At 43.9% G+C, this 17,283-nt stretch overlaps 1 protein-coding gene across 1 annotated transcript in view; it reads left to right on the top strand.

Moving 5' to 3' along the window:
• TMEM44 (transmembrane protein 44) overlaps positions 1-17,283 on the top strand; it is a 47,365-nt gene that overhangs the window by 10,321 nt on the left and 19,761 nt on the right. Inside the window, exons 3-11 of the mRNA XM_075864062.1 lie at positions 2,079-2,145; positions 5,067-5,071; positions 6,677-6,698; positions 6,774-6,934; positions 8,206-8,292; positions 9,541-9,711; positions 12,920-13,078; positions 13,519-13,620; positions 13,925-14,089. Of these exons, the coding sequence (XP_075720177.1) occupies positions 2,079-2,145; positions 5,067-5,071; positions 6,677-6,698; positions 6,774-6,934; positions 8,206-8,292; positions 9,541-9,711; positions 12,920-13,078; positions 13,519-13,620; positions 13,925-14,089 (939 nt within the window). The remainder of the gene's footprint in view (positions 1-2,078; positions 2,146-5,066; positions 5,072-6,676; positions 6,699-6,773; positions 6,935-8,205; positions 8,293-9,540; positions 9,712-12,919; positions 13,079-13,518; positions 13,621-13,924; positions 14,090-17,283) is intronic.

Genomic DNA, 17,283 nt, shown 5'->3' on the forward strand with positions numbered 1-17,283 from the left:
ATTTATACGACCATGTCTGTGACTGGTACTGCAAATCAACTATACTTGAGCTTCATTCACTTGAATGGGCGGAGTTGCAGTACCAGACACAGCCACACTTGTATGGACGTTGCTTTGCCAGGTACTGCAGTGAAGGGGCCACGATACTTCAGCGAGCGCTGCTACCGCTTTATTCAGCGGATCATCATGTGTGCATAGAGGGTGTGGATGTGACAGTGAAGCTTTAGACAAGATAACAATACACATTGAGAATATTACAAATGAATACTTGTGTACACAACTAGGTTTTGTGCTTTGAAAAGGACACTATTCATAAACAGTGCTTCTACAAAGTGTGAGCAAATATGAAGCCAAACGTGATTCTACTTGTCTGTACTTAGCTGGTCTCAGCCATACATGTGTCTGTCACTTGGTATTGAAGTACCGTATATATCGGCGTACAAGACGACTTTTTACACCCTTAAAAAGATGTCAAAAGTGTGGGGTCGTCTTATATGCCGGATATTGTCTACATTAGGGATGCATGTTGCAGCCGCACGGCTCAGTATAGTGACGCATGAATGTATGGGAGCGCGGCTGCGGCTGTGTAATTCAGCCACAGCCCCGCTCCTGAGTCATGATAAGTTCGCGGGGTCAGGATGATGCAATGCGGCCAGCGCTGCACTAATGAGCGGCGGCACTGGAGACAGAACATGGCGGGCGCGCTACAAAACACCCCCATGTTCTGTCTTCAGTGCCTGAACTGCCGCTCATTAGTGCAGCGCCGGCCGCATCACCTCATGCTGACCGAGCGCGCACTTCCTGTCAGGAGCGGGGCAATGGCTGTATTACACAGCCGCAGCCCCGCGCTATAACGGCGGAGATCAGAGAAACCTCTCATCTCCGCCGTTATTCCCCTGAATGCTGCGATCACAGCTGACTGCAGCATTCAGGGGAAAGTGAGAAGGGGGGATGCCCCTGGATCGCGTCACAGGGAATTCCTGTGACGCGATCGAGGGCCATACCATATATGGGCAGACAGCCCAGGGTCTATTGACGGACCCCAGGGCTGTCTTACCATATTTCATGTTGTTAGGACATACCCAAGTATGTCCTAACAACTGCCTGTGTATTATCCGTCCACAGGTTAATGTACTGGCACATATCTGATATATGTCAGTACATTAAAGTTTAAAAATAAAGTAAAAACAAAGTATTGTTAAATTTTAAAAAAAATACACCTTCACCTTTTTTACAATAAACATTAAAATAAAAAAATTAAATAAACACGGCTTTCATTCACTTATTAATGTGCTGCATGAGGTGCGATGAATTTACCCTCCATGTTCCTCACATTAATAGTAATTAACCCCATCATGTACCTCGCACATTAACCCAATATGACTGAGAAACATGATGGGATTAATTACTATTAATGTGAGGCGCGTTCAAAATTCATCACACGTCGCGCCTCACATCAGAAAACGGAAGAATTTTTTTTTTATTACTGTTGGCAAAAGTATCGAAATTGGTATCGAAATCGCAATACTAAACGAAGTATCGGTATCGAAGTCCAAATTCTGGTATCGTGACATCCCTAGTCTACATATCGTCTACACACAGGTTGTGTGTTACCTTGTGAGCCTGCAGTCCGGTACACAGGCTCCCGGGATGCACGGAATCCGCCACGGATCTGAGGGAAGCCGGTATTAGCCGCCAGGGAACATCTCTGTAAGATGCTCTGGCCCGCCCTTTCCTCTCATTCCCTGCCTCTCAGATCTCGCGCGATGAAGCAGCCTATCTGCGCATGCGCGAGTTCAAAGAGACAGAGAGTCCTGGGTCCTGCCGCCGATGGCCATAGTGAAGCGCTCCTGCACGAAATGGTGAGTATATCTTAAATTCTATATTTTAAGGGTAAAAGTTGGGGGTCGTCTTATACGCCCAGTCGTCTTATACGCCGACATATACGGTACTATGCATTTTTAAGAAAGTCGTTTACATAGCAGGTCCCCCCCCCCCTCCCCCCCATTTTTGTTTTCTACATAATTATTGCAAGTTCTTATGTGTTTTTTTTTTTGTTCCCCCTCAAATTTTTACAGATCATCACTGGGGCATATATGGCATTGTCAGATGTTATACAATTTATGTTGACTTTATTCCCAGCATGTAGCTACAGATTGAGTAAGTAATATCAATTTGTCGCTTGTTGGACAAGGTGTATGAATAAATTTTTACAGGCTTTTTTAAAATTTGAGTACAGCGTAATGGGCATATTTTGTAATTGTCTGCTGGCTCATCTGAGTTTTGCAAATGTGAACGTTTGATCTAATGTGCTTGTCTTCGTATCTAAACCCAGCCGCTCTGTGGTCCGCATGTCTCTAATTCATACCAAGTAATAACAGTCACTGTTGTTGTACCATAGCCGGTACAATTAATTTTAGCACGTTTTTTTTTTTTATGGGGAATGGTTTAGTAAAAAACCTTGTTTGTTTTTCTGCATTTCTTACATATAATTTATTGTCTAATTTATATTATGAATCGCCCACAAATTGGTCTGTTTAGCGTAGGGACCCAGCTGAATGAGGTCGCCTTGTCGTGACAGGTGGGCTCATAAAATTTGATCAAAATGTGTGCTAAGGGTGTGTTTACATCAGCGTTCAGTTTCCGTTGATGGGTTTCCATTAGACCTTTCCGTCAGATGAACCCATCAACGGTAACCATAGCTTACTTTTTGTCGGAATCAATAGCGCAGTCGTATGCGCTATTGTTTCTGAAAAAAAACGGAAACCTTTACGGAACGGAGACAATCGGAAACCATTAGTAACGGAAGCATTACTATTGAAATCAATGGTAGCTATGGTTTGCATTTGCCTTTCCGTTGATGGGTTCCTCTGACGGAATGGTCTGACAGAACCCATCTACGGAAACAGAACGCTGATGTGAACAGACCCTAAGAAATTCACGTTTGTATGTATAGTACACATAGCAGTAATGCAATTTAAAATAACTTCTACACAATATTTACATATGTCAAAGGGCTTATTCGCACGACCGTAGTATATGTCCGTCTGACGGCCGTTAAAACATCGGCCGTCACACGGACGCATGTATTTCAATGGGGCCGTTTACACGGCCGTTGTTTTAATGGATTATGTAAAGGGTCCGTGGAAAAATAGGACGTCCTATTTTCTTCAGTTTTCACGGATCCCTCAAAAGATTAAAGTCTATGAAGGACTCCATGAAAACGGGTACCGCACGGGGGCAATTCGAACGTGAAAACCTGCAGTTTTTCACGTCCGAGTTTGCACTCGGTCGTATGAATCCAGCCTTAGGGTCCATTCACGCATTGCGGTTGAGGTGCGGTTAGGCGGCGTTCACATATATCTGTTGTATCCGCATCAGTTTTTTTGTCTCTCAAATGATGGCAACAGATACATTTTTGCATCAGTTGTAATCTGACTTTTTCACGATTTTTACAATAAAACAATCAGTTGTCATCAGTTTTTACCATCCGTTTTTATCATCAGTTTTTACCACACTGGTCCACCAAAAAGGTAGTCAAGGGTCTGAAAATGTGCCAATTTTATAAGAGTGGTGGATAGTTTGTGATAGATTAGATACTTGTGTTCCATGTCAGGGCTCTCCTTTAGTGTAGCGCCAAGGCTGGAACAGAGAAGTCTGACACACACATTGTGTCATATTCAGCGCAGCGCCAAGGCCGGTGCCAAGAGAGAGAGAGCCCAGAAGGCAGCTGCTGTCCAGATCAAGTCATCGAAGCAGCTATGGGAGCCTGAAAAGACGCCAAACACTAGCCATAAGTTCAGCGAGTAGATAGTTTTTGGCGCCTTTACAGCTAACCAATACCACCCTGCATATCCTACCCACCCCACACCACGCAGGGATTCACACAACAGGGTTCGGGTGTCTGCTGTTAAAAACTGCCATCTAGGTCAGTTTTTGACTGCCGTTTTGTACCCGTTCCGTGTTTTCAGTTTTTGACAAATTTTTAAAAACGGATGAATTTCATGTGTAGATAATAAAACCGTGCCCTCTGTAGATAATGCTGCAGTGCCCTCTGTATATAGTGCCACACCCCCCCTTGTAGATAATGCCACGGTTCCTTCTAGATAGTGCCACACCCCCTGTAGATAATACCGCAGTGCCCTCTGTTAATAGTGCTGAGTGCCCTCTGTATATAATGCCACAGTACCCCCTGTAGATAGCCCCACGCAGCTCCCTTGTAGGTGGTGCCACACAGACCCCTTGTAGGTAGCACACCCCCTTCCTGTAGATAGTGCCAGTGTAGCTCCCTGAAGGAGCGAAATCCCAGTGTGGCCGGGGAGTCCGCTGCTGGAGCGTTACGCTTAATGTCTCTGTCCACGGGGATTCCGCTCCTTCAGGAGTTACAGCAGCGCTAGTAGATAGCAGAGCAGAGATACCTCCCTGCTCTGCTATACTGGTGTCACTACCGCTGTAGCAGCGGCTGCTAGCGGCGGCGCCGGCCATGAGGGGTCCCGTACACCGTCCCGACGGGCGGCACGAGCGCCTTCATGCCCGGTGTCGCTGCTAGCAGCCGCTATGGCTGCTACAGCGGTAGCGACGCCACTGATTGAAGAAGCGGACAGGCGACTGCCGAGTCGCCGGGCCTGGGCGCTTCTGAAACCAGCAGGGGAAGGGATCCAGCGCAACGCCCCCTTCCACCTGCTGGGGTGATGTGCAATGGCAGAGGTCGTACACCCCTAAGGCTGGCCCAGGGTGGGAGGGTAGTCGTCAGGGTCTCTGCCTGGAGCGGAGTCCCCGGCAATGCTATGAGCGGGGATTCCGCTCCTAGCTCACATCCACCTTCCCGCCGGGTGCTGCCAGAAGGTGGATGCGGCAGCACCCGGCGTTCATCCGGCCGCCATTAAAATAGATAGGATACAGCGCCAGACCTCCCTGGGAGCTGGAACAAAAAACGCTGCAGGTAACTTTTTTTTTTTTAGATCCGGCTCCTAGGGAGGTCTGATGTCCCCCATGCTAGAACAGATCCCATAGAAAGCTATGGGATCTGTTCTAGCATCAGTTTGCCTCTGGCTTTTCTTAAAGAGGCTCTGTCACCACATTATAAGTGCCCTATCTCCTACATAAGGAGATCGGCGCTATAATGTAGGTGACAGCAGTGCTTTTTATTTAAATAAACTATCTATTTTTACCACTTTATTCGCGTTTTTAGATTTATGGTTCGATTTAAGTGGGCGTTGTACAGGGGAGTGTATGACGCTGACCAATCCGCATCATGCACTCCTCTCCATTCATTTACACAGCGAATAGGGATCCTGTTAGATCATTATGTGCTGTCTTATACTAAGTGTTTAGACAGTGAATAGACATTCCACGGGATATCTATTCACAATCTCTGCACTTCGTTAATGTTTCTGTGGTAGTTACAGCAGAGGAAGCGTGATCTCATTGTAACCTGTCATTTACCGCGTAATCTCTCGAGATCACGCTTCCTCTGCTGTAACTACCATAGAAACCGTAATGAAGTGCAGAGATTGTGAATAGATATCCCGTGGAATGTCTATTCACTGTCTAAACACTTAGTATAAGACAGCACATAAGGATCTAACCGGATCCCTATTCGCTGCCTAAATGAATGGAGAGGAGTGCATGATGCTGATTGGTCAGCGTCCTACACTCCTCTGTACAACAACACCGAAAAAGGCCATACTTACAAATGGACACAGCCAGGTCAGAAACGCTGATGAAAGGGTGAGCAGGTGCTTTAAATAATAATAGCCACTCCCACTAGTCTTGAGGGGAGTGGTGTGTGGTGCATGGGATGTGTAGTAAGAAATAATAAATGAATAGTGTGTGTGCAAGTGTAATACTATAAGTGAAATATAGGGGGCAGTATCCCTCCATGTTTCACTCACTTGCACCCCATTATCCATTTATTTCTATTGAGGCACTTCACTCATTACTGCCCCCTATATTTCACTTATAGTATTACACTTGCACACACACTATTCATTTATTATTTCTTACTACACATCCCATGCACCACACACCACTCCCCTCAAGACTAGTGGGAGTGGCTATTATTATTTAAAGCACCTGCTCACCCTTTCATCAGCGTTTCTGACCTGGCTGTGTCCATTTGTAAGTATGGCCTTTTTCGGTGTTTTTGTATATGTCCCCTTGTTTTTATCGGTTCTGCTACTCCTCTGTACAACGCCCACTTGGTCTAAAGTAAAAATACGCCCAGTTGGGCATTAAGCAACTCATTAGCATAAATCTAAAAATGCTTATAAAGTGGTAAAAATCGTTTTTTTAAAAATAAAAAGCACTGCTGTCACCTACATTATAGCGCCCATCTCCTTATGTAGGAGATAGGCCACTTATAATGTGGTGACAGAGCCTCTTTAAACACGTCGGAGGTAAACTGAAGCGGACGCCGGACATATGTGAATGGCCCCTTAAAACTGCATCGAATCAACTCCCCCCAAAATCTGCATGGGGTTTTACCTCTTTGGTGCATTTTTACACGCAGTTGAGTTACAGCAGTAAAAACAAAGCCGTTTTTGGATGCGTTTTTTTTTTTTATGTGGTTCTAACTGAACACAACCGCAACTTGTGAATAAACCCATAGGCCAGGGCAATCTTGGACTGAAGTTGTCCCTCAAGAGTTAAAATCAATCAGTTGTGCCACAAGAAGTCTAGGTCTCGCCCTGGCCTTAGTGCTCGCAGGGTGCTGCTGCATTGCAACCACAGGAGGTGCTGACTAATTTTGGATTTAATTTACCCTAATGCAGGACAAAGGAGATCCAGAAGAAAACACAAGCCTGTCTTATCTGCTTTGTCACTCTCTACGCTTATAAGTTTGGGGTATTATTACTCCTTAGTAGAAAATGACCATTCTTCATTTGAATTGCCTCGTGCTCCTCGTAGAAGGTTACTCGGGACAATACTGCAGGTAAAAATGATTCAGATTTTAGTCAATTTGAGACTTTGCTATAAAGCATTTTTCCGTGTGGAATGCGCAGTTGGCCTTTGATGACTTACAAGAAATGATGAGTATACCGGCCCTAATGCGAGCGCCACGTGTTCAAGATTCAATGAAGAGAACTGTGACGCTAGCTTAGCGAGGAAACGTCAATCATGTGCCAGGGGTAGAAGTTGGGCCTGGCTTAGATGCCGAGAACAGGAGCACATACGGGGAATTGATCTGCCCGAGTGGCACTAATTTGCATGTTGCAATAAAGACTATTGTCATGTGAATCCAGCAAAGCATTTACACCTTACACTGCCTGAGGAAATGTTTGTGAGACAGAAAATGCAATGGTTAGCACTTTCTATCACACGAGACTAAGTGGACTGGTATTTGAACGTCACTGAGCAGCTTTTTTTTTTGAGTGTGCCAAGTAGGAAAGAAAAGAGCATTGTGATTTCTTGATACCCACTAATAAATACTTCATATAGCAATAGACTTAGTATCCATAGTATAAAATAACCGCATTATAGTACCCACCAACAAAAATGTTGCTAGGTAATAAACTGCATTGAAACTATGAATTGCAATCTATACTATGCAGATTGAATAGCACTTTTGTTTTTTAAAACCCACTTCTTATAACGTGCAGTGCATGATAAATTCCCTACCCCGTCAGCAGAACAAAGCCGCTTTATGGCCGGTTGTAGTCAGAAGTCCATCGATGGACTACATGGTGCTGTAAACACTGGTCAGTGTCCGGAAGTGTCCCCCACTAAACTGGAAAAGACGAGTGGTGCAGATTGATAACTTCCAGCTCTTATGCGTTCATTCACACAGGGAGGTAAACACATGCATGTTTTGCTGCAGTTGTGGTTTTATAAAACATAAAGCTCTGTGGATTCCGTCATTCCGTCACTAGCCGTTTTGAACCGCACCGTGTAAATGAGATTTCTGCATGTCCATTTGACTTTAGAGGGTTCGATGATCACCCCAGTACTGGAGTAAGGATTTCTTGGTGTTTTTTGTATGCCAGTTTTGGAGGGGTGGTACCAGGGATTTTTGCCGTCAGTAGGTTTATATAAAGTGTAACCACTTTAAAGCAAAGGGTCACCTGACCTGTCCGCTAGTGTTTTGTTCTCTTTAGCATCTGCTGTGACGATATACGCCATGTTGCCCTAACTCCCCTCTACATGTAACCCTAGCATAACTAGATGACCAGGTCTCATATTTAATATTCTGTCATCCTGTTCCAGGAAAATACAGATGTTGTGGGTTTTACACTTGGGATCATTGCTGTTCTGGTCTCCTGGACAGTACGAGTGCCTATCATCACGAGAGTGGTAAGTTGGCTACAGAAAATGTCACCACTGGTGTAGATGCCAATTTCTGAAAGGGTTAGGGCAAGACCTCCCAAAATGTTTCTGTTGTGACACCGTTGGCCAGTGTTCACATCCTTTTTGTTCTGTGTGTAGGATACAGATTACATATACCGGTTTATTTTTTTACAGATGCCTTGTGAACCTCCTTTCATTGTATTCAGTGACTTATTTACCAAGAGAAGAGTAATTGTACTTCTCCAGTATAGTTTTACATGGTGACGGTGCCCTTCCTGTAAATAATTCATGTCTGGGATGTAACCACTTTTATGTATACTCCTGCAATATGGCACTGTATAAAATACCAGACATCATGTACTTATGTGTCACTGCCACGTGAAATAATATCCAAGCACGTACTGTAAGAAGGCCATACTGTACAGACATGCACATCTTACCCACCCGTCATCTCTTATTTTAAGGTAGATTTAGCTGATATTCTGGTTTTTCCAGGAAGCATTTGGGTAAAAGTCATAGTATGTGAAACATTTTTTGCTGTAGGCTCTGCATGGATATTGTTGTGTACTTCTATCTAGTGTGGATTTGTTTCCAAAATGTATGTTAACGCGGGTCAAATTTGCTGCGGGAATTTTGGCTAAAAGTCCTCACCAAATTGTTTGATTTGGTGCGTATTTTGTCGGCATTTGCCACTGCTGAGAAAAGTAGAGCAGAGTGGTTAAAAAAGAAAAAAAAAAAAGACCGCTATAAATACTAGCATTTGGGCTTTGTTCAAATATTCATCAGGGCTCTAATCTGACGTTCCGTCTGAGCTTTCCGTCAGAATGGAGCCCTGACGGACACAAATGGAAACCGCAGGTTTCCGTTTCCATCACCATTGATTTGAATGGTGACGGATCCGGTGCCAGTGGTTTCCATTTGTCTCCGTTGTGCATGGGTTCTGTCGTTTTGACGGAATCAATAGCGCAGTCGTCTACGCTATTGATTCTGTCAAAACGCAGACGTGAACGAAGCCTAGTTTGTCCCTGCAGTGTTACATTAAAGTGAACAGGTTGTCTGCCACCCAAGGCATTAATGTTTATACAATAGTGCATACCTGGCCTAAACATCAACCACTCTTCATGGTAGCAAATGACACATACGAATCCTTTGCTTTTCTCTGGCAAGTACCACTTCTCACATAAACATTTGCGTATGGATTGTGTAACCTGCTAAGCATCTCTATACTATGTTCTAAGCACATTTTGTCTGCAGTGCAAGGGGCTGGTGTTCCCAGTCATTCGAGTATGGGCTGTGCTGTTTTCTGCTTTGGCCAGTTTGATGTATGCAGCTGCCATAATGTCCCATGATCGCCGCCCAGAATATTTTGTCAGAGCAATTCCTTGGTTCCTTATATCAATGGGCGCTGCTGCCCTGGATGTTGCCGTATCCTTTACGCTACTATCGTACTATTACGCTGAATGTATACTAAATGAGCGCCTAAATCTATTATTGAATTTTCAGGATTTTGCCTCCGCGCATGAATACCAATGGCTGAGGTGTAGTCTTGTTTTCATCAGTTTGTAGCACTTCTCATCTTTTATATACCTTGAGTCGTGTTTTTTTTGGTGTTAAAACATCTCACTAAAGAGGGAATGTCATACACAAAACTGAACCGCCGTAGTGAGTATGCATTAGGCTTTATACATACGACCGTGAAAAACGGCCATTTTTTTTACGACACTGTCGCAGCCATTTTAAGGACGATGTACCTCTATGTCTGTATGCACACGACCGTTTTTTATTTTATTTAAAATGACCCGTAAATGCTGACCGTCAAAAAATAGGACGTCCTATTATTGGCCGTTTTCACGGCCAGACGGCCCCCATAGAACTCTATGACTTAATCCTTGTGACTGCCATTAAAAAGTGATCCTGGCCAAGAGGATTCCCAAGGAGCTGCACTACTTTAAGCGCTGAGCCCGGGGAAGTCCTTGACGTCACTGCCGGAATCCCGGCCAGAGCTTCGGCAACACTCTGGCTGGAGATTCCGTTCCTAGATGGAGCCCCAATAGTGGGGGTTGTCTGGCGCTAGCTGCAGGTAGGGTTGTCTGGCGCTAGCTACAGGGGAGGGTGTTGTCGGGTTCGATCTATGGGGAGGAAGTGTTGGGTGGAGCTTTCTTCAAGGGGGTGTGGCACTATCTACATGGGCACTGTGGCACTATATGGGCACTATCTAGAGAGGACACTGGCGCTATGTACATGGGTACTGTGTGTGGCAGTATCTTCGTGGTCACTGGCACGACGTGGGCACTATTGCACTATGTGAGCACTGTCACTATCTATGTGGACACTATTTTTAGTGGGCATTGCGGCATGATCTACATAGGTATTGTGGTGTTTTCTGGGGGTTTGGACAGAAAACCCTGACAAATGAAATACATCAGTTTTTTTAACGGCCATGAAAAACGGATGTTATACGGACTGGAAATGGATGAAAATTTGGAGACGCACTGATGTAAAACGGCCACGAAAAACTGAAAAACTTAATGACCGTGTATTTTCAGTCGTGTGAATGTGAAGCCATAAAAGGGTTATCCTACAAAACACATGTATCCCTTATCCCCCGGATAGGGGATACATGTGTAATCGCTGGGGGTCCGCCTGCTGGTACCCCAGCGATAATGTGTACGGGGGGCCTAAAGTCCCCTGAGGTGCTTCATGAGAAGCTTCGGACTTCCGGGGTCTTTTGGTCCCCTGTTCTCCTTATTCCTGGAGGTCCCAGGGGTCGGACCCCCAGCGATCACACATGTTTTGTGGGACAACCACTTTAAGAGCAAAATAAGACAAATCCCCAAATAGCACTTACTGAAAATGTATATGGTTAATTTACACAATTTTGGCGCAATTGCTATTTAAGGTATTTTGAGCTTGTGCTATTTAGGCATTTGTCTTTTATTTTGGCTTTTATTCCCTTATATTATAAATGAAGGAAATAGAAGAGTAAGGCCCTGTTCACACGGCGTGTATTAATGCGCCAAAATACGCGTTAAAAAAAATGCTTGATTAAGCTTCACATTCAAATCAATGAGAAAGCACCCCATTAGTACATACAACACTGTTTTTTTACGCGAGCGGATTTAAAAAACAAACAAAACATCAGGTAAACTCTTTGGTGCGTAAAACGCGCCAAATGTTCCCATAATCAGTGGGGGGGGTCCTAATTACGCTCAGAAAGCGCACACAACGCATTGTGCTATATTTTAAAAAGCACTTTACAAAAATGCTAGCGTTTTATATGACGCCTTTTTTTAATTTTATTTTTATTGCCGTGTGAACATGCCCTACCTTGATATTGATGCAAAAACTGTAAAGCATAGTTACTTAACGTTTTACTTCCGGTTCATCAGTAAAATTTTGGGAATTTTCCCTTGAACAACATTAACACCTTGGCGCAGAATCCCGTACATGCACGGTATAGAAAGGCAGCCATTCACACATTCACACACTTTTTGTCATAAGTGGTTTTATTTACTGGAAGTGTAAAAAAAGATAAAAAATACACGTATATGGTATCGTCGCGATCATAACGACACGAATAATAAAGTTAATCTATTAAATAAAATACAGGATGAACGCCGTACAAAAAAACGGCACAAAAACAATGGTGAAAATGCTTTTTTTTTTTTTCCATTCCGCCCCAACAAAATATAAAATAAAAGTTAATAAGTCTCATGTACCCTAAAATGATGCAAATGAAAACTACATCTCATCCCACAAAAAAACAAGAACAGATATGGCTACAAAGATACCACTCTTAATTAAATCTAAATAATTTTTGTTTAAAAGTGTTTTTTAATTGTGCAAAAGTAGTAAAACATAAAAAAACCTATACATATTTGGTATCGCCGTAATCGTACTGACCCATAGAATAAAGGTAACCTGTTCTTTTCACCGAATAGTGTCAATTTGAAACATGAAAAACAATGCTGGAATTGCTGCTTTTATTTCAATTCCTTCCCTAAAATTTTTTATAAAAGTTTAAGCAATTTAATATATACACCATATTGTGCAATTGAAAAATATAACTTGTCTCGTAAGAAACAAGCCCTTATATGACTATGTCGACATAAAAATAAAAAAGGTATGACTCTTGGAAGGCGGGGAGGAAAAAATGAAAAGAATGATTGGTCATTAAGGCCAAAATAGGCCTGGTCCTCAGGGGTTAATAGAGCTCCGAATCCCCTGCATCCAAAGATTTACCTGAATATATTCTCTTTACCTGTAGCTGACATTAGGGATGACACATGATCTATTCCCTTTAGGAGCTTACTGAATGTTTTATAATGGAGTTCAATGTATAAATCGCATAGTATACAATAAGTCCATAAGCTCCCTCTAGTGGTGGCTGCAGAGAGCTGGGACTTGGCCTTGTGAAGGGAGGTAGGACACAAAAAGGTTGGACATTCGTTTTAAAGCCTTTATAACAAACCGCATATAAAACACAATAGAAGCCCATTAAAAGATTATGTGCCGGTCGACAGGCTAGACACCTGAGGACTAAAAATAAAGACTTGCTGTCTTTTTTTCTTGATCCTTTATTAGATGTCTTTGTGCTGTTAGTGTAAAATCCTTGACCTTGCGATATCTGCAGTTAATGTTACTGTCTTGTATAATGAAAAATAAGCTGGTACAACAGATGGGACTTGTCCTGGATGCAACGCTGGATGACGAAAGCTGCGAGCTACTCGCACCGGAAGAGCAAAACTCGGGAGAGCCGAATGTAATCCATAATGCTGCTGTGGAAGCCGAGGTTGGTTATCAGTAAAGTTTTATATGTTAAAAGTTGCTGTGCTGTGTCATGTCTAGTTTGAACACTCCTACAACGGCAAGGGTTAATTGGTTGGGATCGATTTTTAAAGCTTCAAGTTGACAATGCATTTATATAAAATCATCACTTGTGTAGTCTGCTGATGGCGGGTTTGGTTTTTCTACCTCTGTAGAGGTGCATTTAGCATCATCTCTGGCTGTTGTTACTTATTTGCCGGTATACAGTGTTTGTCAACTTATGGTTATGATTTAAGTAGGACACTGTTTATGTACAAATGTTTCCTAATAATAACCAAATATAATCTGGTATCTCATGAAGTGTCACGTATTGTAGGTGTTCATTGACTGGTTACTGCTACTCTGTGTGTTTGGTCTACCGTTCTGTAAAATGCTGTCCGTTTATTGTTACCTCTTTCTTTCTAGAACTCGAGCTGGACACCATTAAATATGGTTCCGAATAGATGTTTAAGCAGCAAAGTATCACTTGGACGTTATGTGACGCTTAGTGTTGAGCAAGTGCAAGAGGTAATATTTGGTTTCTCTATTTTTTTTTTTTTTTTACTAAACTGCAAAATACAAATTAAAAAAAATTGAAGATGGCAAATGCAGTACCACACAACACAGCCACGTTATATGACCATGGCCTAAGGCTTCCAGGAGTCCATTTTTGAAGTCCAAGTTGGCTATTTTATGGATATTTAGTGGTGGTCAGCGAAGAAGATAATATTTGCTAATGGGTGTTCTGGTGTAGGGTAAACTTTTGCCGTTCTGGCAATGAAAACGTTTCCCGATCCACTTTTGAATCACTCAAATTTTGTTCAATATTCAGAATGATATTGGAGCAGTGAGACTACCTGGGGATGGACAGACTAACCCTGGGTGCATTAATAAGGAACCACTCTGTTACTTTGACCTGTCTGTGTATCCCCCTCCTCGTATCACACACTCTACAAATTCCAGCTCTGATGCATCTTCTAATACTACTGACCTGGAGGTATGTGGTCTTTTCTCTCTATTCATTACATTTTCAGTAGCTTGCAGGAAATAACATTTGCACAAATGAATATTTAACTTTAGGATTTAAAATTCCCTCAGTAACACCATTCTATTGTGGTCAAAAGGTTCATTCTTTGTTGTAGAATGAACATTAGTAGAAATTGTACACCATAGTCTCACTACATCTCTTCTCTCATTTAAACTACCATTGATATTGCCAGTCCTGGTAACGGCAAGGTTGGGTTTGACACTATAGGTGTTATAAACTCTGAGTCCTGTTTTATACGTCACCAGACAGACCCCTTTTAACCCTTTCACTGCTGTGAAAATCCAGATGCCAGGAAACGTCCGAGTCACAAAATTGACAAATGTCTTGGTGCAGGGGGTGATTAGATGTGTAACTGCTCATTCTCTCACCCCTGTAGTGGGGGGAAAAAAGATCCTCCTAAACGTGACATCCAGAGAGCACATCTCCTCCCTGATTGGTAAGGGGGGTGGTAACATAAAGAAAAGTTCCTATATTACCCACCTGGGGTCACTGGAAGCTGTACAGTAGGAGAGATCGTGTAACAGGCTGTGAGCTTCCTTCCTTCTTTCACTTGCAGCTTCCCTCCCTTTACATAGACACAAAATCAGAAATTAATTCACACGGGGTCTTTTGCCGAGTTTTTTGACGCGGAAACCGCGTCGCAAAACTCGGCAGAAACGGCCCGAGAACGCCTCCCATTGATTTCAATGGGAGGCGTCGGCGTCTTTTTCCCGCGAGCAGTAAAACTGCCTCGCGGGAAAAAGAAGCGACATGCCCTATCTTCGGGCGCTTCCGCCTCCGACCTCCCATTGACTTCAATGGGAGGCAGGAGAAAGCGTGTTTTCTGCCCGCGGCGCTCAATGGCCGCGGGCGAAAAACGGCGCGATAATTTCTATTCACACGGAGTATTTTGGGGGAGGAATATCTGCCTCAAAATTCCGTTTGGAGCTTTGAGGCAGATATTCCTCCCCCAAAATACTCCGTGTGAACATAGCCTAAAACTTTTCATCCTGTTCCCAAGTGCTGAATGCTACAGATAGAGATGATCCTGGTATAATCGGGATAGGTAATGTCTGATCTCTCGGGACCTCACCGATCACTAGCATGGAGGTCCCGAGCCCCCGTTCCTCTTCACTAAATGACTGCAGTGAGGAAGTGTTTGAATAGAGCGGCAAGGCGCAAACATCGCAACTGCTCCATTCAATGTACATGGGGCTGAAGGAAACAGCCAAGTACATCGCTCAGCTGTTTCCTTTGGCCCCATAGACATTGAATGGAATAATCCCTGTAATTTGATATTAAGATCAAAGCTGTAGCCCTTATATTCTAGGATTATTAATCAGAATCTAAAACATTTTTATGGAATTATGCTTTAGTGGGTGCTGTTGCACCGTAATAAGCATAGATCACACACTTTTTGGGGCGCTGTTCAGTGGGTCTGCTGAGACACCATACCATGAGCATTTTATGGATACTCCTCTTTAACATGTGATAAGGGGAGGGGGGGGGGGAGTATAGAGCCAGCTCACGGGCTGAGCCCACTCCATACTCTGCAGGTGTACCTCACTGCAACGGTCAGGATTGGAGATAACTCTTATCCCGGAGGTTTAACAAATTAGATGCCATGGTCAATAGCGCCAGGGGCATCTAAGCCTTTAGAAGAAGGGTGCGGCCCTCTCTGTCAACCCATCGCCCCACCACGCGCAACGCGATTGTGGAATGTCGACAATTGCCATGGCAGCCTGGGGGCCTAATGAAGGCCCTCAGGTCTGCGGTCTTTCTTCTCCTATTAAACCCTGCCAAAGGTTGGGCTTAATAGGAGAGCCGGTAAATAGCACAATATACTGCAAAACATAAGTATTGTACCAGCGATCAAGCGTTTGCGTTTTCAGGTCCCCTAGAGCAGGGGTTGGGAACTTTTTTTTTTTCTTCCAATGTCTATTTGGATATTTATAACATCATTCGCGGGCCGTAGAAATTATTAACTTTAATAATGCCCCCATAGCTGCCCCCACAGTATATTGCCACCCATAGCTGCCCCATACATTATAATGCCCCCCATACAGTATAATGCCCTCCATAGCTGTCCCATGCAGTATAATGCCCCCCACGCAGTATAAAGCCCCATCAGCAGCTACCATATGAGCCCCCCTCTCATACCCAGTATAATGCCCTCCATAGCTCTCCCATACAGTATAATGCCCCCATGGGTATGTACATAATAGAAAAAAACAATAACATAACTACTTACCGTTCCCACAATGGGTGGAGGATCCTTCTCCTCCTTTGCACTGTGCTGTGAGTGACTCGGCGCAGACAGGTGCAATGACGTCCCTACATCGCGCCTGCCTGCGCCGAACAGCTAGCGGCACAGTTAATGCTGAAGCAAGGCTCCAGCATTGAAGCCAACTGAATGTGCGTCCTGTTGGAAGCGAGACCAGCGCGGTCAGCGGTGTGTGGCAACGGGGACCCTGCGCACCCCCTAGGCTTAGGGGCCTGGTCGCATTTGTGACCCCTACATCTATGCCAATGCCGGACCGGGAGTGGACCACTCCTGTCACCTGACCTCCCGTCACTGACTCCGGTCAGGTGACCGGACTGGTCCACTCTTGGGCTGGCATAGTCCAGTCACCTGACCTCACGTCACTGACCAAATGATCCCGTGGGCCTTATATGGCCCGCGGGTGGACGTTCCCAACCCTTCCCTAGAGGGACTAAAAAAATATTTATTATGTATAAGAACATTTTCAATGATGTACCAAAACATAGAGATTATTACGTTGAAAAAACAAGTCGCCCCCCTCCCCCCAACGTAATGTGAAAAAAAAAATTGTAAACATACTAGTATTGTCGCATCCGTAATAGGCCGAACTATTTAAATATCCTGTTTAACCTACTCATTACTGCTGTATAATGTCTTCCGTGCTGCTGCAGCTTCTTTATATGTGATAGATAGGGGAGCAGGATTCTCCTCTTCTATGTGTGCAGTGTATAGAAGACATGATAGCCATCAGGCACCACCCACTTTGAGACAACTGAGATTTGGAGAGAGACTCTGCAGAGGGGAAAACTTCTAAATAATGCAGAATAAAAATCCATATAATGGCCAGACAGTGTTATTCCTCATGAACACATGTATATGACGGCTTATTCTGAAAAGTTAG

Source organism: Rhinoderma darwinii, chromosome 4 (genome assembly GCF_050947455.1).
Source record: "Rhinoderma darwinii isolate aRhiDar2 chromosome 4, aRhiDar2.hap1, whole genome shotgun sequence".
Classification (NCBI taxonomy): domain Eukaryota; kingdom Metazoa; phylum Chordata; class Amphibia; order Anura; family Rhinodermatidae; genus Rhinoderma; species Rhinoderma darwinii.